The sequence below is a fragment of the Empidonax traillii genome, unplaced genomic scaffold (assembly GCF_003031625.1).
Source record: "Empidonax traillii isolate 1590-97213 ecotype Southwest subspecies unplaced genomic scaffold, ASM303162v1 scaffold189:size1549363, whole genome shotgun sequence".
Classification (NCBI taxonomy): Eukaryota; Metazoa; Chordata; class Aves; order Passeriformes; family Tyrannidae; genus Empidonax; species Empidonax traillii.
This window is the reverse complement of record NW_020955382.1, coordinates 806,602-833,752: the sequence shown is the minus strand read 5'-3', so window position 1 is coordinate 833,752 and position 27,151 is coordinate 806,602. Positions and strand designations below refer to the sequence as shown.

The 27,151-nt window shown below is 35.7% G+C and overlaps 1 protein-coding gene across 4 annotated transcripts in view; it reads right to left on the bottom strand.

Annotated features, from left to right (window-relative positions):
• Window positions 1-27,151, bottom strand: part of ATP9B (ATPase phospholipid transporting 9B (putative)) — a 158,455-nt gene that overhangs the window by 113,485 nt on the left and 17,819 nt on the right. For all 4 annotated transcript variants that reach the window (XM_027886517.1, XM_027886519.1, XM_027886520.1 and 1 more), the window contains exons 2-6: window positions 25,745-25,918; window positions 16,669-16,819; window positions 13,138-13,251; window positions 9,470-9,578; window positions 2,000-2,058 (exon numbers count right to left, since the gene is read on the bottom strand). In XM_027886517.1, coding sequence (XP_027742318.1) covers window positions 2,000-2,058; window positions 9,470-9,578; window positions 13,138-13,251; window positions 16,669-16,819; window positions 25,745-25,918 — 607 coding nt within the window. The remainder of the gene's footprint in view (window positions 1-1,999; window positions 2,059-9,469; window positions 9,579-13,137; window positions 13,252-16,668; window positions 16,820-25,744; window positions 25,919-27,151) is intronic.

Sequence of the window (27,151 nt, the reverse complement as noted above, 5' to 3'; positions counted from 1 at the left end):
ACGCTTCTTGCTGCCTTAGTAATAGTGCACTACAAAATTTTCAGTTGGAACAATAGATGTATTACTTGAAAATAAACTGTTTTAAGCAGATTATAGTCACTTAAGAGATACTTTGAAATTAATTAGACTATTTAAAAAAAGACAATAATCACAGGATAGTCAAGGTTTAAATCTAGAAAAGCCTTTCACTTAAGTTGTTAGTATTTGTGATGCAGTCACTAGTTAACATATGGATCTTCAGCTCAAATGAGTCATTAATTTCACTGCGGAAATGCTGTTGATGCATCTACCAGTCAAATACAATGTTAACTTGTTCCTCTGCCATTAGAGTGAGCAATTGAACATTTCACTCCTGACTGATTCTTTGGCTTAAGAGTCATACTCTGAAACTGAAAACTGCTTGCTCCAACAAAATACACTTCTCAAAAGAACCAGAAAACATTTAAATTCATTAGTCTGAAAGCATCCCCAGATAGTTCAAAAGGAGAAAAAAAAGCTGCACTGCTGGGACAGTAAGGAGTTTGAAGCTGAAATACAACATTCAAACAATTACATGAATCTTATGGAGATACCCGAGTTAAATCTTCATCAAAAAGAACACTACTCATTATTTCCCTACATCCTTAAACTTTTTTTTTTCCATTGGAAACTTCAGGTACTCACAACACGTGAGCTTTGAGTTACTGCAAATAATTCTAAAATAGATGCTAACAACCCACCTCAAACAAGACAGACTGATATCCAACATAACTCCAGTTTGCCAAATTCTAGTATAATCCAACAGACAGATGGATCTCAGTAACTTTCGGGGAAGGCAGATTATCTCTATATTCTATTATAATTAATTTCAAGTACAGAGATTAGGAAGGCCCCCAAAAAAGTTCCCTAATAAAAATCAAAACAAATATCTAGTTCTCAGTCTCCTAGAAAATCTGGCATATGTGCAAGCAAGCCCCTGCAAGCTGATTCCACCTGCACTCTAAGATAGCAAGGGGCAAGGCAAAACAGATATGAAGGCCAGACATCTTAGTGCCTAACTTGTGGATGCTAGTATATGCTGCTCAGACAGGTCCCAAAAGATGTAAGGTAAACAGAGCAGAGGAAAGGAAAAAAGAGCAAGAAATAACGCAAACTATAATGAAAACATATATATTTTAAGCTGAGAGCAGCAAACTAAATGAGAATTGGGTGTATTGTTCTTTCCTTGGACTACAGAAGAGACAGAAATTTTTCAAAATAAGCAAAAGCAGATACAAGCTTCAAGGTGCCTCCTTCCAGCATCTCCATGGATTAGCTCTCTAAAGAAAGTGTGATGGGAATTACTTGGTGGCACCCAGAAAGCGAGTCACCTTTCCAGAATTAATATAAGTAAAAATAGTTACCTCTGAATTCTAAGGTCATAATAATTTCTTAGTAGCCCAGAAACACAACTGAAATACGCAACAGTCTTTACTGTCATGTTAACAGAGTGAAAAAGAATTGACAGCTCTCACTCACCATTTGCAATCAAACTGAACAGCTTTTTCTCCCTTTCTAAAATATATAAACTTTCTTATTACTTAATTATATATATAGCTAGATACATACTATGATTAGATAATACAAACAAATATATATATATATATATAAACACATAAATAAAGCTCATCTTTGAAGGTTTCAGACAGAAAAACAGAATTGAGCATCAGAGGGAAGGTTCCAGTGATCAGAAAACTTAAACCATTCAGCACAGCAAGTCAGGGAATTTAATTCTGTAATTGTATTCCCTTCACAAAATAGATTTGAGCATATACCAATTCATAAAATATAAATGGGTACATTTAATTAAGCTTATAATTAATTCTAAAATAGACTTCCCTGAGGATTCTCAAATAAGACTTGAACTAAAACACTGTCTAGTTAATACTGCACAGATAAGTACCTTGATACACTTTTCTTCAGAAGATAATTAGCATGTTAATAATCTTTAGGCTTTAAAATATATTTTAAAAGTATCAACCTTTTCCACTATGATGAGGTCTCCAACTTGTATGTCTGAACTCTTAACTTGCACTTTACCTTAAAAAAAAAAAAAAGAAAAGCAATCAACTTAGGCAGACAATAATGAAGAATAAGAATATAAATCCCAGAATGCAAGCATTATTTAAAGATGGCATTGTTTGGTGAAAATGTTACAATTTATACAAAACAGATCTTTGATGGACACGTTAAGGAATAGATTTCATCTGTTTCAATAAATAAGTCACTGGTTAAAAAATTCTACCTTTGTAACCAGTTAGGTATTGTAGAAGTATTAGAGGAAAAACAAATGTATGGGAGACGCTCAAGTCTGACCTATGGTATCAGTAATAGAGTTATAAATTGGAAACAGGAGTCTTTTACATCACCTACTAAACAGCACTTCCATGGCTGACAAGTCAAGAGTTGTTAGGCTTACAGTCATGAGACAATCTCACACACGTGAATTGTTATTCACAGCCCAGTTACCAACAGGTAGCCAACAGTTACTGACATAATTGGCACGGTCTGACACTTACTGGCAATTATAGTAGAAAAGCAGTAAGTTTCTCTGAAGTTGAAAGAAATGCCTGAAGATTTCAGAAAAGCAAAATTTCAAGAGCTGATTTTTTCATTCTCTAAAGCAGCCTATTCAGTAACTGCTGTGAACAACTCATTCAAAAATATACACAGCACATTTTCCAATTTAATTTCTGTATGTTCTGTAGGGTATTAATATTTGCAAGGTTGTTAAGTTTTAACATTTTTATTTGATGGACTGAAAAACCGAGACAGAGAGGTTTAAGCTACTGCCCAAAGTATGTTATTGTTGATCTAATTAGAATTCAGGAGTTCTAGTCCCAGAATAAAGTTGCTTCTCAGAGTTAAAAACAATCAAGACCCAAAAAACCCTTTAGGATATAAACACACGCATATTTACATAGCCTGATGATCTGAAACACATCTCCATAAGTACGATCTTTTCTCAACAGAAACACTATCATGATTTCCATCAGCAGGTATCTGATCAGCAGGTATGAAATGGCAAGTATGTCAAAACATGGTAAAGTGGTAGAGTTCTAAATGAAAATCAAATTGAATGAATTAAAACAGAAAACCCACAAAAGCACAGAAGGAGCAGCAATCAGCTTGAAGTTTAATCAAAAATACCACAAGTAGTAGGTTTGTCAATGCACTGTCATCTCTCAAAGTTATACTAAGCATCAAAAAAACCCCTAAGTTAGGTTCCAAATCCATGAGACCTTTCCATTGCAACTCTCAATAAAGAGAGATCAGGTAGTTAACCTCAAAGAATTCCTTACACTTACATAATGTTTATTAAAAGGCAGTAAGAAATTCCAGCCCGGGGGAGAGCAGAGGAAAACATGGGGTAACAAGCAGACTCCAAGGTCAGAGCAGAGGGAAGGGGGAAGAGGGGCCTGGGGGTCCTCCCTCTCCCCCTCCAGCAGGGGAAAGACTGAGAGCTGAGGCCCCTGCTGCCTGTGGAAGATCACTGGAGCGCAGAGACCCCCCTGCAGCTCAGGGAAGAGCCCATGCTGGAGCAGGTGGATGCATGAAGGAAACTGTGAGCCCATGGGGGGTTTAAGGATAGAGCAAAGTCCTGCAGGAGACCTGTGGCCCATCGAGAAGAAAAAACAAGTTTTCCCGGGTAGGATTTGTCCGGAATGACCCATGGGACAGCAGACTGAAGAGAACTGTCGCCTGAGGGGTGGATGGACACACGGGGAGAGGTCCATCACAGACTGTCTCCCCTGGAGAGGGATCCCACAGAAGCAGAGGAAGAACTCAGATTCATGACCCCCTGTGGTCATGACTATGGTGACACAGGTTGTCCCCCTGCAGCCCATAGAAGACTATTGGGGTGCAAAGACCCCCTCCCTGCACCTGATGGAAGAGTAACCCACAGGACAGCAGATTAGCAAGATCTGCTGTCCAAGGAATGGACTCAAACCGATTTCAAAACCTCTTCTCATCCCCCTGCCCTGCTGGGGGGAGGAGGGAGAACCTGGAAGAAAGCGGGGGGAGAGGGGGAAGGTTTTTGTTTAAGACTGTTTTATTTCTCACTTAGTTTTATCTTGTTAGTAACAAATTTAAGTTTTATTCCCTACGTTGAATCTGTTTTGCCCTTATCTATCCTCAGGAATTCCTTGCTGTTTTCTTTTCTCTCCTCTGCTACTTTGCAGAGGGAGGGTGAGAGAGCAGCTTGGTGGGTACCCTGGCATCCAGCCAGGGTCAAACCAACTACAAACATTTACTTTGCTTTCTAAGTCTGTTGGTGTTACCAAAAGGATAGCATATCATTTTCCATTCTTCCCCTAATAATTTTCACAAGTTTATCAATCCACTCATTATAATGATAAGAACCAGAAAAATCCTAGTATAAGCTGTGCCAACTCTCAGATATATACCCCCCATGCAGTCATGTATGAGCAAAACCATTCAGAGCTACTCATCAAATGCAACTATCAGTAATTTTATCAACTAAAATAATCCAGTTTTCCATGGTCATGTTCTAACAGCATCTACAGTAAAGATCAAAAGACACTAAACCTCAGAGGACAAGAGAAGGTAGAACATTCATTTGCAACATGATGTAGTGCAGACATGAAGCAAAAAAATTCTGGTGCCAAGTATACCAACAGGAACTCACACTGCACCTTTGTTTGTACTTAGTCTAGCAATTCCAGGAATTTCCCATTATGAATTGAAAAGTTTCCTCATCAGACTGTTTTCCAGGTGGCTTAGTAAAACAGCACAGAATGTTGTCTTTATTAGACACTAATATGTCTTGTTAAGAGCATCCTGTACATCCTCACTCACAAGAAAGTGGCCTGTGACATACAAGACAATTCTACAGTGAGTTTGAATGGCAGGACACATTCCATTAAAAACTAAACAGCAAAATGTGGCAGTAATTTAAAAAGTGGCTTAAAGTTCTGAAAACTCAACACATAACACTTTGTTTTAGACTAGCAAAAATCAGACTCATGAAATACCATTTCAGAGAACATTAAAATATGCAATACTACATCTTAGTGAAGATGCATTTGGAGAAATAAGACACTGAATGTTATTCACTGCATAAATTATTTTTGCAAACTATTTTTTCTCTAAAAACATCTCTGTAGCAAAACACACTTCACCATCTGTGCAATTACCGATAAAAAGTCCAAAGCTGTCAGAAGTGGCTGCGCATCCAGACTTTATAGTCCACTGAGGCGCAAGGCTTTCGCCTAAAGCAACATATAGAATTATGCAGAACTGGAACACTGAAATGTGCCTGTAGTAATTCATTATGCTCCCAAGATAAAGCCATTTGAAATGAACTGCAATGATCTGAGAAACTAAAAAATACCTCGTATATGCTAACAAGTACTTCACACAAAAAATTAAGAAGTGAAGTAAACAAAATGTGGGTATAAACTATACTTTACTTCTTCTTATTAGAAAGTGCCTCCACTACACGAGTGCCACCCATGAAAGAATAGCCACTTCTGCAAATAGCATTTTCAGATTCCTTTTAAGTTGCTATTACATTTTACCCATGATACTTTGAATACTGTCCGAAGAACTGATGGTGGAGTTGGTAATGCAGCTTATGTCTAACCCTGAAATACAAAACTCTTGAATGACACTAGTAAAGGAAAGAAGGATATGAAAGTTTTGCCTGGTATCCATTAGCCCAAATTGACAGCATAATTATAGTACACATAATATAATGGTGAGTTGGAGGAGGAGCAAGCAGGCAGGCAGTGGGGGAAAGCTTAAAGCTGCAGTAAGTCCAGGGTGAGGATGCTGATCTTTCAGAGCAAGTGCTGTCCTTTCAAACTTTATCTTATATGGTGAACTCAGATTAGCCTTTAATTACCAATCTAAAAACTCGAGACAGATCCTCTGTGTCCTGTCTCCTCTTGTGAAGTTGAAATGGACAACCTTTATTCTTCACTATCCAATCTCCTCGATGTTGCAAAAATGTGGAAGAACAGCATCCCTGACTTTTCCCCTCTTTTGGTCCCCATTTCAAAGTCTTTCTTACATGAAAATTTCAAGTTCTGTTTCTGCTGTTGCTACTGCTCCCCCAATCAGTTAGATAAAATTGATACAATTCTTTAAAAACATATTTGTTCCAAATGGTCTGAATACCAGGAATTAAGTCATCAGGGAGTCTGAAATACTGCAAGCAATAAAGATGTGATGTTGTACCTCTAGATTCATATATAATGGGGTTTTTCTAATGAACTGGCTTTTCAAAAGCAGAAGGACAACCTGTTCTTGGAGAGCTGAAATTCTTAAAAAAAAAAAAAAAGAATTGAAAAAAATCACTGTAGCTCTCCAGAAACATAGTAGCTTTCATACTTTTTTCTCTTGAGTAGTAGTTATTGATATTTTCTCAATTTCACAGTTTTAAATACATGTTTTCAACTTCATGTCTTAACATCATTTAAGGATACAGCAAAGATGTAAGCCTTTCACATTTGAAGCCTGCATGGAATTATTTCATTAAACTAATCTCTCCTGTCATTCAATTTTTCTTTTGCTTTGCAAGTTGCAAAGTGCGAGTTCTGCAGCATGTTAAAAATCCTGACATGAAGTGACAGATGCAGGCCACTTCTGCCACTTGTTGAGATTATTATAGTTAGTTGTTTTCTTCTTGATTTTTTTTATTTCTAAAAAACTTCAATAACACTGCACAGTGAACAAAAGGTTCAGAGCAGGACTGCCAACTTCAAGAAAAAAAGAAAAAAAAAAGAAGAGGAAACAGTATTGCTTTATAATTTTATTATCCAATTGGCTCTTCACAGGTTAATGGAAGAGATAACAGCCTAGTCATAAACTTGAGGTGATTCCTCTGCAGAGTAGCAGAGTCTTTTCACAGGCACTTAACTGATCATACCTAAGTGTATGAGACAAGAAAGTGTCCCAAATGTATTATAGTTCCTTAGGAAAGCAAAACACAAGTCCTGCCAAACCTGTATGCACAGGTCTTAAAATTTTTTCCACTGCAGTTTCTACTCTACAAAAGATATAGAGGCGAACTGCTCTGAAGCAGAAAAAGGCAATTAAATTCACAGAATCTTCAACAGCCAGGTAATTTCAATTCTACAGGCAAATACTCTTCTTCCCTTCAAGTTAAACTTGCAAGCTTACTGGAAACTATCTATTAAGAATCTGTAGACTTTGATATGCAGAAAAGGAAAATAGATTTCACAGTAAGCATCTCAAAAGGATTAAGACAGCAGAATGCATCATACACTGAACAACTTAAGATATTTAGCACCATAACCAAGTATACAGACATGGACACGGGCACACTTCATTGATTTGCTCACTAAAAAAATTCAATGAATTTAATGATTTGCATGTTTCATCACTTGTCACAAAGGCTTGAAAAAGTAGAAACTATTCAAACTTCACATGTAGCAGACCACCTACTTGACAAGTGCTAAGCCACACACAGCAAAATCACCAAGGGGTGACTGAGCTTTTCCATGTTACATGAAAAATAGAAAACTGCGTAACACCGGATATCTCATGGATCAGAATTAGTCTATGGACATTAATCAGGCCAAGTCATGTACTTTAATCTGGTCAAGTCAAGTATTTCTACTTGCTGTCCAAGTACAAATAAGTAACACTTAATAGAGATGTCCCATTCTCCCTCGATTTCCTGATCAGAGCAGTTCATTATTATAAAAAAAAAAGCTAAGACTTACTGATTAGAACAAAGGCATATTCAAGTTTTCCAATTACTAAAAAGAAATGTTATGTCTTCAAGAGTCACTAATGCGAACCTCCTTATCTTCAAAAGCTTGTACTTCTTACACTAGCAACATGCAAGTCATAAGACAGCATTCATATGTTTTACCTGTTTACCATTTTTCAAGGCTAAGAAAGACTCCAACAGAAAGTTAACCCTGTTAGGTAGTGACAGAATTCCCAATTTTCATCTACTACAAACCTGTGTACAAAGATTTTAGCCTACAAATCAGCCTACCCACACTATATTTACGCAAGTAATTAATCACAATTCAGGTCCATTGCGACAAATATGTTTATTTCCCTTTAGTAAACACAATTTTGCAAAACAACTAACTGGAAATGATTAAATTAAGGGTAACGTTTAATCTTGTTAACTTAAAGTTTTCCTACTGTCCAATTTGAGCAAGGGCAACCTGCTTAACCTCTCTCTGTCAGTTTCTCTCTTTGAAATGGAAAAAAAAAAAACCAGTTTCAAATCAAAGACTGTAAAACCTACACACACCATAAAATCACTAAGAAAAAAAAAAAGATGTTAGCATAAAGTGTAGTTCCACTCTGAAAAGTGACTCTTAAGAGTGGTATCAATTTTCAGGCTTTTAATTAAATCAGTATCAAGTTTGTTCATTCACAAGTAACAAAGCCTTCTTTCTCCAAACCACCAGCCTGTAGGTTAGTATAGTAAGCCTAATGAAAATTTTCCACATGAAGAATATTACCAATATTAAAAGTTAGGTAATTATATTGAAAGTTATTTATAACTATAGTTTATGGAAGCATAGTGTTTGACTTTCTTAATTTGCACAGATAAATACCTAAATCCTTCTCAAAACCTGTACAAAATTTTAGTCTAATTTTATCACAGTAAGAAATCCCCTTTTTTGTCTCAAAATGATATCTTTCAGTGTCAGAATGCCTTATTATGAAAGAACCCTATTTTACGAAAAAGGTGCAGTCACCTATTCAAGATTTTATATATGGGTTTGTGGTAATGTGCAGTACAACTGAATTTTGAGTGGTGATGGCAATAACATTTTCACTCTTAATACTGGACACAAAATATTGTTAGTTCAAGGATCACAAATCATTGTCAACATGGGATTGAGAGTTCATCAAAAAAAAAGTCATAACTGATTTCTCTTTTTATTAATTTCTACAAAGAAAACTGTTCTTGATACTGCATGATCAAGTAGATTTCAGATTATATGCAAAAACTGAATCAATATTATTGATACTGAAGATGACTCACAATACATCTTCCTTTTCCTAAGTTTGAATTTATTAACCAAATTTGAAAGATTCCAGTGAATTTTAATTAGCTTAAATATTTACTGATCCTTTATTTCCTATATACACTTTCTACATAGTTGACAATGTTGCTGAGTTACTGTTCAATATAAATTTCAGAAGAGAACAGCACTTTGAAGTAAGGGTGCTAAACAGTAGAATTCTTCAAAAATATATATAATTATATACATACATGTTTCCTTTACAAACAACAAAATATTTGTAAAACTTCTTAAAAAGATCAAGCTTAACAATCATTTATCTAATGGAAATCACATATTTTATTTAGTTGAGTATCAGTTTCATTCTGACTACTTAAGACATTTCTTTGAACTGAAAGTCTGTACATGCACATATAAGAAAAAGACGAAATATTTTAAGGATTTACACAAATGGTTTTGCTGACCTCGTACTGTCAGCTTGCTGTACAACTGCGAGTTCATTTCTTTGTCTCTTTTGTAACGTCGAAATTCATCAACAGCTTCCCGCACCACCGTGACCGTCAAAACAAATCCCTGTGAAAGATACAAATATGCAATTCAGAATCCTCAGCGTTAGAACAGAAATAGGCAAGTATGGAGACTATGCAGAGTAAAAACATGTGTTTAGAATATTTACTCCTTTTTGATTGCATGTGTTTTCTTCCGTTTGTTAAAATAATATCTTTGTTTACTCCAGGAAAAAAAAAACAAAACATACATGCACACTGTACAAATATAATTAGAGTAACTGCATCTCCAAGTGGACAAAATTAAGATAGTATTTTGAAATGTAAAAAAAGAAAATGCTTTGGATGAATTAAAGACAGCCTTTATAAGTTCAATAAGCATATTTCCCTATCTCCCAGAAATTTTAGGGCCTTACCAAAAACATTTAAAAAGCCCCCAGTTCTAATGATGAAAAATTGCTTTCTTCCTAACAGACAGAAATAGATAAACAGACGGCTAGTTTATTTTGCCATCTTAAATGAAGTTACCTGGCAATACATCACAAACATCGACGAAGAAAAAGGGGGGTTGTTCTGAAGAACTAAGTGTCTAAATGCTTTGGCTGCTCCTGTCACAGGACAGTGCCACTGCAGCTTTTGCTGAAGCACACAAAGTGCTTCACTCAACTATGGTGATCTCTGGTCACAAAGGATGGTAAGCTAAAAAGAACACAGAACAGTTCAGGGATAAGCACAGATGTTTCCTCTTGCCCTCTCTAAATCTTCTCAGTTTGTGTCTCCTGCCTTAGACTGAGCACTTAAGGTTTTTCTCCATCAGAGAAAGAGAAATAGAACTTTCAACAGTGCAGCAATCTTAGCATTATTTTAAGCAAGATGGCTAAAAAAATTCAAATATTGATAAATCCACCAACAGATAAGGTTCTAGATTATCTATATAGCCTCAGACACCCATCAATACTTTACAGAAGAAAATTTATGCTGTTAGACTTAACTTGCAGAAGTCCAACAGTTTGCCAACCTTTCCCTAACCTCCCAGCAGTACAAAAGGAGTGAAGGAGGAGAGTTTTCCTAAAGGCATGTTGACTAAAATCCTCTTGGGGATTTTAGGGCTGTTTTACAGTTCTAGACCAAAGTTCCAAGGGTTACTCTGTTGTGACCTTGTAGTCAAACGCTTCTTGTTTGTTGAGGTTTATGTTAGCTACAAATTGCATTACAACTATGCAGAACACAAAAGGACCTATGAAAAATGCCTTCCTTCTCACTCCTAGGGCATAAATGAATGAGCAGCTGGATTTTCCCCTTTTCCAGCAGCAGCATTTTCACATGCTTAGTCAGCCTAGATACTCCAGCAGCATAAGAAAGGGCACTCCTGAAGCACCCTCAAATGTATTTGCCATTTGTACCTATCTTGTTAACCAGACAGTAACCAAAACACAGAATGCAAGGTGCTAACTGGAAGAATTTCCCCTGGCGGTCCCTGTACATTACTGAGCAGCTCAGTACAGCTGACCATGACTAGGAGGAACAATTTTAGAAAGACACTTCCCTTTTTCCTCATTTGCTCAAACGAACTTGATACTCTTCCCAAGGAGAGCCAAGTTGTGAAGACAGTCTTACAGAAGAAACCTGTCACCCTTCTTTAACTGTAAGCAGGTAAATATCTTTAGCATACTGCTTACAGTCGTACTTGTATGCTTTACAACTTTTGTATGCTGGAGTCAAAAGAAGAAGTCCATTCCCTACTATCCAAATAACAATGAACTAGTAAAATAGTCTTGTTTTAAAAACTTCAGAGTTTGATCCAAGTGTATCATGTCTGCTGTAAAAGTTGTTGAAATAAAAAAAAAAAAAACCAAAACAAATAAACCAAAGACAGGAAAACCCTAGCATAACCAAAACAACTCACAAAACCCACATGCACCATAAAAAAACCCAAAACTCTTCTAGCAACAGTCTACTTCTATTCATTTGCTTTTAAGTATCAGGGCAAACAATTTTACTTTAAAATCTTGAGAAGAAAATACTAGTCACAGCTGCTCCTCTGATTATTACTGCAGATTTATCAGCACTTACATGCTCTTCGAAGAAAACCAAAGTAATCTGCTGAGCAACAAAAGCAGCCCAATGGGCCTTAAATGTTTTATATTTTCACAGATACTAAGTTATATTCAACCTAGAGGTTGATCATTAGTAGAAATGCTATTAAAGTAGAAACAAGCGAGTTTAGCAAAAAAGGGCACCACTAGCATTGAGGTATTGATATTTTCAAACTGTATGTGAAAACGGGGAAACATAATTCAAAATACCCTCGAATAAGACAAGCAATTTTTTTTCCTTCCTACCCCACTGATGTATAGAGCTTTACATAGCACTTCACTGCAAAGAGAGCAACTTCCAGACAAAGCTGACTTCTGTCTTTTCTTACTGTGTCAGTGACAAAGACCTTTGTAAATATCCATTTGAAATCCCACTGTTGAACAAGCTTTCTGTCTTGAAAGTGGTTTTTTTTTTTTGGAGCAGAAGTAAAAAGTTGCCTGGAAAGAGAGGTGTGAAGAACACCCAGGACAGTCTCTCCATTTATCCATACTTAAAAGGACACATGTTACAACAATTAAAACAATGAAATCAATCCAGAATATTTACTCTATTGACTTGTTAAGAACGACCTTTATTCAAGCAGTCAGCGTGTCACTGTTCCCTTGAATACCACTGAGAATAAATGCTACTGAAAAATACCTTTTTTTTTTTATAAGTTTAGAACATAAGGCATTTGTTCCTCCTGCCTTTAAACCTGGTACGAAAGGGCCGGGAAAAAGACCAAAGAGAAGGTAATGATCTGGTTACAAATGAGAAAAGAATTCCAGATCATGGGAATACAGCTGGCAGGCTACCAAAAAAGTCTCCTCTGAATACATTTTTCAAACCTTAGGAAACCCGAGTCAGAAGCAAGTGGTTTGAACATTTTCCCAAGAAAATACTGCAGAAGGCTCAATAACAAAAAAGACACATCAGAAGAAAGCAAGTCCAACTGGCAGGGTGATCGTTTAGGAAAAGCATGTTTAATTAATAACTGAAAGGCACAATTTCCTCCTGCTTAATTCACGGTTTTAAATATTTCGTCTCAATTTTTGTTAAGAAAAGGTTGTGATCAAAATTGGTACAGAAGGAATGCAAAAAATGTGTGCTCACAATTCTGCCCTAGTCTGGGTAGCATGAAATAGTGAACAAATAACTGATGGTAAAGAAGTTAACACACAAATTACCTATGCTACCCATTAAGTTTCTCTAGTAGCTGGAGCTTTTTTCTCTTGGTTTGTTTAGGTTTTTTGGTTTTGTTTTGTTTTAAACTCCCTAGTGACCAGTAGCCAGAGCAGAGCACTACTCACTCAGACTAGATGGTTAAAAAACAACCTCCAGCCTGTGGGGCAGGCAAGTGGAAAGGAGGGCTATCAAACAACAGCTTCTGGAGTATCTGATGTAAAACACCGTCATTTCAAATCAGCACTTTACTTCTGTTATGTTCTTTGATCAATGCAGTCTACCAGTTGCAAATGAACAGACATGAACCTTTCATCTGAAATTCAAAACTGCCCAAAACTTCTAGTTAATAGTATTTTTCTGTTTACCAGAGGAGCCCAGTATGTGTACAGGTAGCCTATTTTCAGTGCTGGTACAAACTGTGAGCAGGACACGACGAGGAAATAGAGATTCAAGAAAAACTTGAACTGTTCATATAAAACCTAAAATGAAAAAGAAAACAGATAAATGCTCTAAAATTTGTGCCCACACTATACATAAAATACACCTTTTCATGATAGTAGATATAAAACCATTATATGTCATGCTATTATAGATGCCAATATTATAGTGCCTATACAGCATAGTATGTTATATATCATCACACACTATATGCACTATGCTATTTTAATGTAGTATTGTTATTTTTGTTGAGAAGAAATCCTGTTATATTATTGCCTCTTTTCAATCTGAAAAGCAATTAGCTACATTTTGGGTATTTTAAAAACTGGACTATATATCAAGATCACTTTGCAAATATTTACTTAAAATTTTAACAGTAAACAATTTCATAATTGCATTAATTCGTACTTGCAGAAGCATCTTGCAACATCCACAACAGTTACCTTTATGTTTATCAGTCAAAATGTTTTGAACATTTTCTTTTTTATATAGTATCAAAACAAAGAAAGCAAAATAAGTCTGGATCTGAATTTTCACTGCTTACATTAGGTTTTTAACTGTTAAAACTTCTTTTCCTAAAAATACAGCATTAAATCTTTATTTTTCCTTAGGTAGCAATACTTAAATTCCCTTTTATCTGTTTCACATCTTTTTGTCTTAAAGACATTCAAAATAGATCAAAAAGCCACATTTAAAGACTGTCTCCAGTTTTTAATCTCACAGTTCAGTTAATATTACAATGACTTCTGCATAAAAATGGAAGTTATTTTACTGGTATTCATTGTTCTTACCAGTCCAACATTATTACTCAGTTATGGAAAAACCTATGCCCTAGGAAACAATATTCAGGAAACTTAATTTCAAAGGCATAACAAAGCAGTAGTACCTCAAAATCACCAGTTTCTTGCAAGAGTGCTGCATTACTGTTCAGCTAAAGACTACCTAAACAGCCTCCAATCATAAGATTTTTTTCAAAAGCATGGAATCCTATTTCACAATTTACCCACAAAACTGTGAAGCTGAAAAAGTCAAATTTCAAGTTGCAGGAAAGGTCAAAGCATTCTTCCAAAATTAAACTAATTCAGACTGAACCTGTACCTTATTCTGATACTCATGAAGCTCATACACTCATTTCCAGCAGTATGTTTAACTGTTTACAAAAACTTGATGCACCAGGCCAAAGAAAAGTCCACAGAGTACTTTGGGAGGTGCAGGTCAGGAAGAGTGCCCATCTTGCAGAAGGTGGAAGTTAAAAAAGCACCATCCTACGAATATTTTGAGTTCTGGCAGACCACTGACTGAGTTCATTCAATACAAAGCTAAGCACTTCAGTCTAGTAAAGCAAATTGAAAAGTCTCCAGCTACATAAAACTAGTAAAACTACTGTTTTGAAGTTCAGGAGAGGTATCTTCAAAACCTCCCCATCACAGGAGATACTTTTCATGGAAATTTTCACATAATTCCTAAGCAGGTGTATCAAGATGTATATGAAATAGTAAACAGAAACTGAATTGATTGGTGTAAAGGTAGCAGCAGCAAGTATTTTGCATAAATATCCAGAAATTAAATGACAGTTTGGAAATGTTATTGCTCTTTTAGCCAGTAAGTAAAATTCTGTTAATCTAAACATTATTTTAAATTTGTATTTGGATATGAAATCATTGAATATTACCCATTGCCAGTTGCAATGTTAAAGAAAAAGATACAAGAGAAAACTTCACATGATGAAAAATTCAACCAGAGTAGATCATTGGAGTCAATATTTATGACTTAGTTATATTTATGGGTTTGGAACCAATAAAATGATGTTCCCTACAAATTACTTCTAGTAGAAATACGTGAAAAGAGATAGTTATACACTATTCTAATCAATGAAAAGTCTTAATTTATGTCTAAAATTAAAATTTGAAAACATGTAGTTTTCACCAACTTTTGGGCTTTACATTCAGGATCTCACTTCAGTCTGAAGTTAGTATTGAGTTTTCAAATTACTACCACCAAATTAATTCTGCCTATACTGTAAAAGCAAGATTTTTACAAGATAAAAAAAGAACAAACATTCTCTCTCTCACAGGGAATTGCAAACCATGGCTGATCCCTATAGGAAACATGAATCTGGTTTAGGATTTGTAATCTACACTGCAGATTTCCAGTCACAATAATCAATGGCTTACTATCTGCTTAATGAATGTTGTGACCTTTAGGAAAGCATATGTGGTTTAACCAATTTCAGTGTATTTAATAATTTAAACTTCGTAAGAAAACATTTGCTTTGTCCAATAACGATGAGAATATTTTATCCACATGTGATAAGTCACATTTTATTTCTCTGATAGGAGATCAGTCTTAATTACAAGGCATTAATTTTTTTTGTTTTAATAAAGAAATGTGTTAGAAAACACCTGTCAGTCTTTGGACCAAAGAGGCCAGAAGAATAGAATCAATACTCTTATAAACCAGTACGATCACTTAAATGAAAGATTTAAGACAAAGCATGTCTGTATTCAAATGTATAAAACATTCAGCTTTTAGAGCAATACGCAGGACTCTTGGGTTTTATTAGTAAAAGTATGAGTAAAATCGTAATGGTAAAATTTAAAATATCACAGCAGCATACATTTTTAGGTTTTAACTACTGAAGGTCCAAAAGATGCCTTTGCTGTTACTATATTTCATTATAATGACAAGTTTTTTCACAAGTATGAACTGGACAAAACTGCAATGTCTCTTTTGTCTTCATATACACTGTGAATATTATAGGCAAAAAATTGACATTAAGGAGTACTATGGTTTCTTAGGAAAAAGTGAAAAAAATCCCAACTTTCCACTCCCCAACAAAAGTATTTCCTGGAGAATTGTATTCAAAATGAAAAGGACCTCGCTGTTTTTAATACTGCAATGACAAATTCATCTCTGAAAAGTATTAAACTAGGCCTATTTGTCTTATAAATTCAAGAGGCTAGTTGTTTTTGTCCTTTAAGGAGTTGTCCATTTCAGAATACATTATTTATTATGTTTTCAATGGTAAGGAGTAGGAGAAAATATCCAGGGGACTAAACCGCAATTTTCAACTACTCTTCTCTCAATTTAAGTCAGTGCTTTGCATGCAGAAGTGCTTTGTCTTTAAAAAAGGATTACAAATTTCTAACGATGAATAGAAAAGTGCAAAGAAACCCGTCTCGAATTTCTAAGCTTCACTGAATTCCAACCACTCAATCATACACACTGCAATTTAGTAAATATCCCTTTAAAAAAAAACAATTTAATGAAGAAGAAACCTTGCTCTCAACTGTCAATTTTGATTGAAGACACTAAGATAAATATAAATATATAAATTACATAAATATAAAAAGGAAAAGAAGAACCTGGGCAAGTAAAATTATGTTTTTGCAGAACAGTCAAAAGACACTACAGAACATACAGTCAACCCATCACCAAAAATTGGTTAATAGCCTTACCCCAGGTATAAAGGTAAAGATGTTGTACTTTTGATTTTTTATGGCATTTTTGGGGTATTTTTCTTCACACTTTTCAGGACACCCAAGCCACACAGTGCGAGCCTTCAGTTCTTTCTTTCTTCGGCAGAAGCTTATGAGCCAGTCAGAACAACTGAAAAGAAAGATAATTGTTTATTTTAAAACTAAAAATTTACCATAATATATAATACGGGATTACCATTTTGAAACCTGGAACTCCTAAAGGCAAATAGCTATGAAAAACAGGCTTAAAGATATTTGCCACATGGAAATAAGCAAGCATGATGTTCTAATACTTAGGGCAATTACACAGTACTCAACTCATTCAGACATATACATATATAAACATTTGTACATTCCTTATAGAAAATCCCAATATAATAATCACAAATACACACTCTCAAAAAATTCTGGTTAATAAGACTGCATTAGCAGTCACTAAGTTTCCCAACCATCAAAAGACCCATCCGCCATACCTTACAGTCCTTTGGCTAAACTCCTTATCTTGTATTACTGATACTCAGATTACGCTTATGACTGCAAAGGTAACAAGGCTTTTATTAGATAAAGTTCAAAAAAACGCAACAGCTTTGTATAGAATTACCACAAAATTTGTAATTCGTAAATAATTTGTAAAATCCTGTAGTAATAATTTGCAAATCTTCGTTTTCTCCATACCATTGCTAATGCCACAGCCAAATATTTCCAACCAAAAAAAAAACACCAACCCCAAACCAAACAACGACAACAAAACAAACAAACAAAAAAACCCCACACTATGCGAAATACAGACTGCACAACGATGTGCAAATAGTGAACTTCAGTTCACAGAAGAAAGGAAGAACATCCTTGCCTAACCAGCTTACAAATCACAGAAGAGGATTTAAACTACGAGCAAGAGCTCAGAGCAACCTTTTAAAAACTGCAGTTTGGACAAGGACACGGGAATGATGGGATGAGACCACAACCAGGAGGAACAAAAAGCTGGCAAACGGAATGATGCCTCTGAGGCTCAGCAGGCTATTTACTAAGAGCCATAAAACAAGGAACAAATATGGATGTGACTCAACTCATGTAATATTATCAGCTTAAGACTTGCTAGGACCATCCACAGGGGCAGAAAGACTACTCACAGAGCATTTGCAAAGAAAAGTGGGTTTGCTGTACACTGCATGTACTTGGTTTACCATGCCATATGTTAAAGGAGAATTTATCTGTATTTGTTAATACAGTGGGGAGGTGCCTCAGTTGTGCTGGGAGTCTGTTTTAGGCAATGGAATCAGGAAGACTGAGCAGACAAGGCCTTCCATGAGCACCTACTGCAGCTGCAGAACAGACTGAACTGGTCACAGCAGATTTCAGCTACATCAGTCAATGAAGTTGAAGTGACAATTTCTAGTGAGGTTTTTGAACACACACTGGCAATATTTTTGATGAAGGAAAAAGAAGGCAACCATTAGAAAACTCCTATAAATTGTATTTAAACCAACAGAAAGAATTTTGCTGAGAACAAATGGGGAAAATTACAATCCAATCACCTCAGCACTGTTTCCTAGATTAATTCTGTAGTGCCAACCTATTTATATGTATATCTACACACCCAAAAAAAAACCAGAAGCCATAACTAACACTGACATGTCGAGAGCAATCTCAAATGGAACTAATTTCACTTTGAGAAGTACTCTCAAGCAGTAGTGCTCATGTCTTCTTTTGACTCCTGGTGGCTTTGAGCACCATGACCTAGTGAAAAACAACCTTGCTCATGGCTCAGGAGGTTGGACTAGATGACCTTTAAAGGTCCTTTTCAACCAAAATCATTCTATGAGTCTACGTCCCTAAAAAAATTTAACTCTCAAGACATTTATCATAAAGAAAGTAAAGTAACATATTCTTGGAACCAACAGATTTTGAAAAGTCATAACTGCAGAGTAGCTTATATAAACCCAAAGTAATTGGTTTTATATAACTGAAAGTAATTTCAGTGAAGGTATGCAAAGCGTTATTCAGAACTTACTGGGTAATTGACTAATGAACATTTCATTTTTCAGACAACAAGAAAAGCAGAAGAGAGGGGTACATGCACACACAAGATCAGAATTCAATGCTGTCTCGACAGATTAGAAAAACTATCTGGAAGTGATAGAACACTGTTAAACAGGTACAAGCACAACATAGTTCATTTACAGGGAAATAATCAACTATACATATACACAACTAGGAAACAGGAGGTAGCTCAAAATAGAAGGACTGAGTTATTGCATGAGAAATGATGCACATGTGCAAAAGAAGGCATATATCCCTTCAGCATTGACAGACATACTTTCAGCAAGTCACAAACGTATTCCTTTCTCTCAGTCCACTGTTAGCATGATCTCAGCGAGCTTACAATACCACCCTGAATACCAAATTTCAACAAATAGGCCTATTGGGAAAAGAGAGACCACACATAAGAGCAAGAAAACAATTACAGGTCTAGAAAGCAGGGCAGGCTGACTACTAGATACACCAAAAGAAACAGTGCTGTTCACAGAAGGCTGAGTGTGGACCTAATATGGTTTCAAGTATGTAAGAACCAGCTGCAAAGAGCAGAGGGACAATTATTCTCTAGGTCTGCCATTATTAAGTAATGACAGACTTCAACTGGGGCAAATCAATAAGCAGGGTGGGCATGACATGGACACATATTGAGCAAACTCAGGGGTGGAGGAAACACTCAGGGAGGCTGGAATTGCTACCACTGAGAACAGATCTGGTGAGATCAGATGTTAGTCAGAGGTATAATTCATGCTGTGCAGGCAAGGAATCGACTGGATAACCTCTTAATGTCCTTTCCTCACATATTTATTCACATTTACAAAATCATGGCACACACAACTATCGCAGGGAAGGCAGGCTGATAGCTTACATTGCCACGATCCCAATTAAAATGTTCTTGTCTGTAATCTACATTATCCCATGCTTATTACAAACTAATTTTGCCACAGAATGGAATTCAAAGTTGTAGGTTCTTTCTAAAGAAAATCAGAAGTTACGCAATAATAAAATCATTCAAAGCAACAATTACTTTGTCATGGAAATGCCACTACATCAATACTCACAAGCTGACATTTCGAACACTTCCATTTTAAATGCTGGATTCTTACCATTTCCTCCCTGAAACTTTCACTAGTGGAAGACATCGATTTGGTTTCATCCTACATAAACATGCATTTTATTTTTGTTACAAATAGGAGTCCATTCATCAACTTTTCCCAAATCACTTTAAAACAGCAACAAAGAATTACTCGATCATAAAAATTGTAACAGTGTTTGCTCAATATTAAAAGTTCAGCCCAGCTATTTAGTAACATACGAATCAGAAAAACCAAGTTATCTTGATCGTTGTTTAAATTTGTCTTTAAAGCAAAGTGAACTGCAGTTTTTCTATGTCATGGTTCCACAACCAGTTTAATGGCTGTGAACCTACGCTTCTGCTGCCAAAACGGCCCTTCCCCCATAACAAAGGTGTGGATTCTTGTTCCTTCCCTTGTGCTGGCACAAACACTCACACAAATGCATGGGAAAATCAGGCCAGCAAACTGATCCAACTGTAAACTAACACAGAATAAAAGAGGACTATTTTCAGTTAGATCCATCGCTGATCTTCGAAAAAACTGTAATAACAGTTGGAACAATGCAGGTTATGTGCTCACAGCAGAAGGTGGAACAATTCCACTCAGTGCCAGCTTGGATTTACACTTGACAAAACTGCTCACGGCATTAGAGCTTTAAACTTTTTAGTTTCCAGGGCAAGAGCGCGGAGACACAAAAGAGACAGATTAGATGTATATTAAAAAAACATAACAAGGAAAATAGTTTTTTCCTGGGGAAGATAAATAAGTAAGACAGCTTCTGCCTACAATCCCATAGCCAGAAATTCCCTGACAGCCTTTGAAACCATGAAATGTTTAAATCAGTTTTTGAATTTAAACTGTAAACAGACGTAACATTTGATTAGGCACGGTGTCATTTGTAAATCTTTTCCTCAGACACGCAGGACTTTTCTGTTGCTAAAATTAAACGTTCAACTGAAGTGACATAATTATACTGTCTTCCTTGACATGGAATCTCCCCTTTTTGAAACTACTTTTTTTTTTTTTTTTTTTTCCTGCAGATTAAGAGATGACCACTAGTTTAGCAAATGCGAAAAAGTACAGACACAAGAGTGATGCCTGACTGGGAAACAACTGAGACACCTTCGATACAAGGGATCTGACTGACACAGAGTTAACGACACTCAAGTTCTCAGATGCGAGAAAACTGCAGATGATGAAAATATTACAGTTTATGCCCAAATCAGTATTGTCATGGTTCAGATGAGTTTTACTACCTTAAAAGTAAAAATCAGTTAGATTCCGCCACTTACAGTTTTAGAAGTAATTACTGCTGTTTTACAGGAAGAATCATATGCTGGCCTCAGAAATCCTAATCACTTTAATTCAGATTTTTAACAACAAAGAAGTCTACTCAATATTTTTAAAACTCAGATTATCAACATCCAACAGATACCTTATCTGTTCTTGAATTAACATTCCCCAATACAGAAAATATTTTTGTGCAAGGGTATAGACCCTTTAGTGGGTTTTTGTACCCAGCAAATTAATATAATAAATCAGAGTAGCATTCTCTGAGCTTCCAATGGCCTAAAAACGTAATGTAAGATGTCATACTGTCAAGAAACACTTCAGATTTTACCAAACTCTTACGTAAAACCACATCTTACACTATGGATCCAGTAATAATAGACAAAAAAAAAAAAAAAAAAATCCTTGTTTACTGATTTAAGTTTGCATTTCAAATGCCCTTGACCAGAAAATTCAACACAAGCAAAGAAAACTTTTACATTAAGCCAGTTGTAAGCTGTGTTCTCTATACCAATACAACAGACTGCATATATGAAAAATATAGTAATTTATAAAAGAACTATTAAATGGCTTTTTACTAACCTGCTTCCTAATGTACTTTTTTTAATTTGAAGGAACAATAACCAGTCTTCATATTAAGAACCAATGCCATATTTAAATTAAAAATAAACAAACAAGTAAAAAAAAAAACTAAGAAAAACCCAACCAATGAAACAAACAGAAAACCAAAACCAAAAACCCCACCAACAAACCAAAACCTGGAGTAATTGTTAAATAAGAACCCTTAACTTTTTCATAAATAGAGCGTATCTCTCGAAGTCAAAAGCTAAAGTAAAAGTCTCGACTGACTCTGCAGCTCTAATAATAAAAGGCTTTTTTTATTTTCTCTTTTCATTACTTTTATCCTACAAGCTTAACTGCCAGTATCTTTCACAAAACAGCATTTTCATCAGAATGGGAAGATAATATAAAAGCTCTATATTGTCTGCAAGGGTCAGCTTTTCCTTATTAGGTTTTAAGTAGCAGAAACTAGTTCTGCAAAGAAAACATACTGTAATTATTGTACTCAACAGGTAGCTTCAGTAATCAGGCCAAAAGCAACACAGTGGTCATGTCATTCTTAAAAGATCAGCATTTTCCCATGCTTCTGCATAACAAATGCGTTGCAGATTAATTGAAAGCGTACAGGCCATCTTAGAGCCCAAATTAATCCCAGCATTTGATATCCCCTTCACTTCATATGGAAATGCCATTCAATGGTACCATTTTCATAGGGACAAAGTGTTTTTTGATAACAAGTGGAATGTAAATCTCATGAGAAAGAAATCAATCCAGCCCAAAGAACTCCAGAGTATTGATCTATGTGCATTATAATTTCACAAGCTTGAAGAGAATTTGTAAGTTAAAGGGGAAATGATTACAACTACAAAACAGCTGCTATATCACAAAGTTTTCTTTTAACTGTGCTATGAAAGTGAGAAATAAGCGGTTTCTGAAGTTAAAAGTTATATTGGTTGAATTAAGTCTCCAGTTTGTTCAAAATCAAAGACAACATTTGATTTAATTATGATTTTTTTCTTCCAAATGTGAAAACTGTTGAAAGAGCTGCAGATTTGCAAATAAAATTCACACCATTCAGTTCTGATCAACAAGTCTATTGTCTAAACAGAAGTTAAAAGCTGGATAAAGGATTTTTACAAAATCATTTTTCGAGTACAGTGAGCTTTGTCAAACCATCCATATCTGCTCCGCAAAATGGGTTAAACTTTTTCAACTGAACAGTAACAGTTTGTGATGTAGCACAAAATCTATACAATATAAAATTCTAAAGCTGCAAAGTAAAAGATGGAAAACTTCCTCTCACAAAAATGAGATTAGACCTAACAATGCAAGACGGACAAAACCGCCTAGTGGGTAGGGGGGGTTTTTGTTTGTTTGTAACAAGTAAAGTGATTTTGAACACAAACACAAGACTTTTCACTGAGAACCCAGAAGAAATCAGGGGCCCCCTGAGCTCAGCTCCAGACAAATGCCTAGCCTTTTATTGTGTTCATCTTTCTGTCACAGCTTCGAAAAATTTACAATTTAGCTTAAAGCACAAAAGCAAATTCTGTATGTGGAGGTTGAGATTTCAACCTCACTCAGACTCAGGTATGAGATACTGTTTTCCGTAAAAACAGGGTAAAATTTTCAATTCTGTTTACTTGAATGGGTCTCAGAATCTTACATTACACTTCAAAGAAAGCAGTTTGTCTTCTGGAAATAAGTTTCCATTGTTTATGTAACACATATATACTAACAAACATGCAAATTGCTTTCTCAGATGTTCTTCTCCATTTCAAGTGCGAAGGCATCAACACATAATTCTATCCCAAATCAATAATTTACAACCCATAAAAACACCGCAACTCATTCTACACTTTGTGTAATAACTGCATAAGTTTTATAATACAGTGGCCTCCAGGCTCCCTGCATGATCTTTTCCATGATCCTAGGTAAACTGTAGGCATTTCAAAAGCTTCGGTATTCTGTGGGCCCCAGCAAAAATTCATAACATTTTCCTAAAATGAGAAACCATCCAAAAGAATAACTTCCCTGACTTTTGTCAGTAACAAAGCTTCAATGGTGCTCTCAGCCCAGATGAAATCTCCCTATCACCACAATGGGTATTTACATACTCACTCAAAGGCACTCACCCAAGATGAAGTTTTTATACAGCCTGGACCAGTAGTTAAGATACCATGGGATGCACCTTCCTTCCAGGTAATTTTATCCATCTCATCTAAATAGGGAACTGCACCTTTCCTGTGGGAGTATCCTCTGCCTGTTTATATCCTACTGAAATGTCAAGCTTCTACTAGGATCTGGTCATCATTTTTTCATTATTTTTTTCCATGAAAAATGAAAATTATCTACTACAGTGTTCCATTGTAGAAAATTATAATGTGATTAAAATGCCTCTAGGTATAAATACAAGACTGAATGTCCAAACTCAGTTCAGGAATTCAGCGAAGTAGAAGTCAGACTCCTCTAAGGCCTTGTCCTTAGTGAAGGCTTCTCTTTTACACACCTAGATTAGCAGCAAAATATGTGTAAAATGTAGCAAAAACATTAATCCATAGTGCAATTTCTTCTCTCTTTTCATTCTCAAAAATCCATCACAAATATGGCTCAAGTATTTTAACAAGTAAGTTCAAAAGTTTCTAGGCTTGAGCTCCGCTGAAAGTTAGTATATACCTATCAATTTTAAAAAGCAAGCAGGATCATGAAATTTTGCAATCCTCGGGACTAATGACACTTTCTTGTGTCAGTCTCTTACAACTGTTAATTAGTTCCAACACAGACAATTGTAGGATGAGTTTATCTCTAGCCAAACAGTGTAAATCCTCTGGCAGAGTAACTGTCAGGGTGCAGTTTTTACTGGTCCACCTGTTTTCATCAAACTTACAGGAATGTAATCACAGTAACTAATAATCACTAATACTTACAGAACTCACAGAACTTACAGAAATCAACTCACATGAAACATGTTATTTGAAATGTATTTCAACTTTAAGACCCATCCAAAAGATTAACAGCCTCTTTAAATACTTACAACTTTTTTAAAAAAACCTACAATCTAGTTCTGTAACAGAAACATTGCTTCCAAAACCTATTTCCAAACCCTGTTTCCCTACGATAAAATTAATAATCCATAAGGTTTTGTTAAATTATTATTTAAAAAAAGAAATCAATCCAGATTATATTGTTTTAAAGCTGTAGAATGTAATTATTTCAAAAAACTGAAGATTTATAAACAGAGCTTTGTTTAGGTAAAAGAACAGTACCAGGCCTCTTGAAGTGCCATGAAAACCACCTGTGAAGACTTCTAGCTAAATTAATTCTAAAACCATCTGCCCAAAAAAGCATTCATCACTTTAATTCACTGAAAATGCTTCACTCACTTCACTTGACTGATTCTCAGATTTTATCATTCAGGATTAAAGAAAAAAAAAACATTTTTAATCATCCTAATAGCAATTTCTATATTCAGAAATTTTGCTAACAATTCATTAGAAAATTACTATTCCAAGGCAACTGCATACAGCAGAGTATGGCACACAAAGTTTCTTCATAAGAATCAAATCACAAAAGCTAATCCCAGTTGCAATTCACTCCAAGACCACCAGTTACATTTTACTTTAACCTTTTAAGTTGAAGGGTTAGGTAATCATTAGGCAATCAAAGTACTTCTTCCTTTCAGCAACATCAACAAAATTTATATATTGTCAACTTAACACACTAAGGTCCTCAAAAGTAAAAGATTTACCCCTTCTACCATGATGTGATTTTGAGCAGTAGTGAGAAACAGGTTTAAATGTCAGATTATGGACCTCAGATTAATACAAGTTTAGTACATGATCTCTCTTAGAGGCCTTTCTTTTTCTTGCAAGTCAGCAAAGCAGACAGCAGAAGCACACAGCAGCAGCTTTTCAGAGCTTCTTCTATGAACAGCTGGCAATGTCCTAGTAGGGAAAATGCAGGCAAATAAAACAAAACACTCATGACAAGCAAATTATTATGTGTTGTGTACTCTGCACACATCACATGATATAAAGTTACTATTTCTTTAATTTGTTTAATACTTTAATAAAAAGTGCTAGTATGCAACAAACCTAGTGCAAAGGAACTTCCAGCCGCCACAGATAAACCATTCTAAGCCTCTTCTTCTCTGAGAAATTCTGGCTCTTGGTAGAGTATGGTAATCACTCTCATCATTTTCAAAGCCTTCTTCTGACATCATTAGTGGCATTTCATCCAAATGAGAGGACTCATCTTCCACTTGGTACCTGGTAAAATTAAATAAAAGTACTAAATAAATAGCCAATATATCACCTTTTATTACTGGGAATCTCCTAAAGTAAAACATTAATTTTTGCCACATGGAATTTTATTAGGGGGATATTTTCATCTAAACAACTCATGTATTTGTGCTAACATATTAACAAGAAATTCTGATTTCAGTTACAATTGTGTAATATAGCAAAAAGGTCTGCAATTAACCACCGTCAAATCATTCCAGGAAATGTTTCTTAAACAATCTGTGCGTACAAAGTTGCAGCTTCCTACTTTCCAAAGGATTCTTCACAAGATTTTGTTAAACAAAATCTACTTTGCAAAGCTTATAGCAGATAGAAGTGACTGAGTTTTCATGGAAGTATAGACTTTATATTTCCACCAAGTTTCTTTAACCTGCTTTTCTGATGTTTGTTCCTGTCTGCACAGGCCCTCAAGTCTCACTTTCTATACAGCTCATCAGTATCTTAGTTTTAATTACTAAAACATTACAGTTACTTTTATAATTCTACACATAAACATTCAGCGAGTCAAAACAGATTTGCCTGTGGGACCCATGGAAACAACATTAAGCAAACAACGGTCCTTTCCTCTCCTGAAACTATTATTCACTCAAATTTTACATTTCTGGAACACTCAATAAGAAAATTCCCCTCAGTGAGTGTAAATTGACTAGCTTATTTCATACTTCTATACCTTTGTGAAGATGACTGAAAGAAGCTGCACTATTACTCACAATTAGTAAGTTTGATTTTTATGAAGCTGTATTGTAAAGTCATTTCTTACAAGGCAAATCCTGGGACTGCCCCATTTTCCCCAGGGCAACGTAAAAACAATCTCTATAAAAATAGTAATTAACGAAACCAAAAATTCATTCCCTTTAAGCAAGTGAGCAGCTGGAGTGCACGGAGCCCTGCCTGGGGATGGATGAGGAGGCAACTGAGGGCTTCTGTGTTAGGATTAAAGAGAGGACAGGCAGAGGTAACATTTTAGTAGGCGCCTGCTAGAGACTACCTGAACAGGAAGAACAAGCAGATGAGGCCCTTTGCAGGCAGAAAGGAGTTCTCAGGCCCTGGTCTTCATGGGTTACTTTCACAACTCTGGTATCTGCTAGAAGAACAACACACAGGTGATCCTGGAGGGTCCTGCAGTGCTTTGACAACTTCCTCCCCTAATTCCTCAGGAGGAGCAACGAGGAGAGCTGCCCTGCTGAGCCTCATACTCCC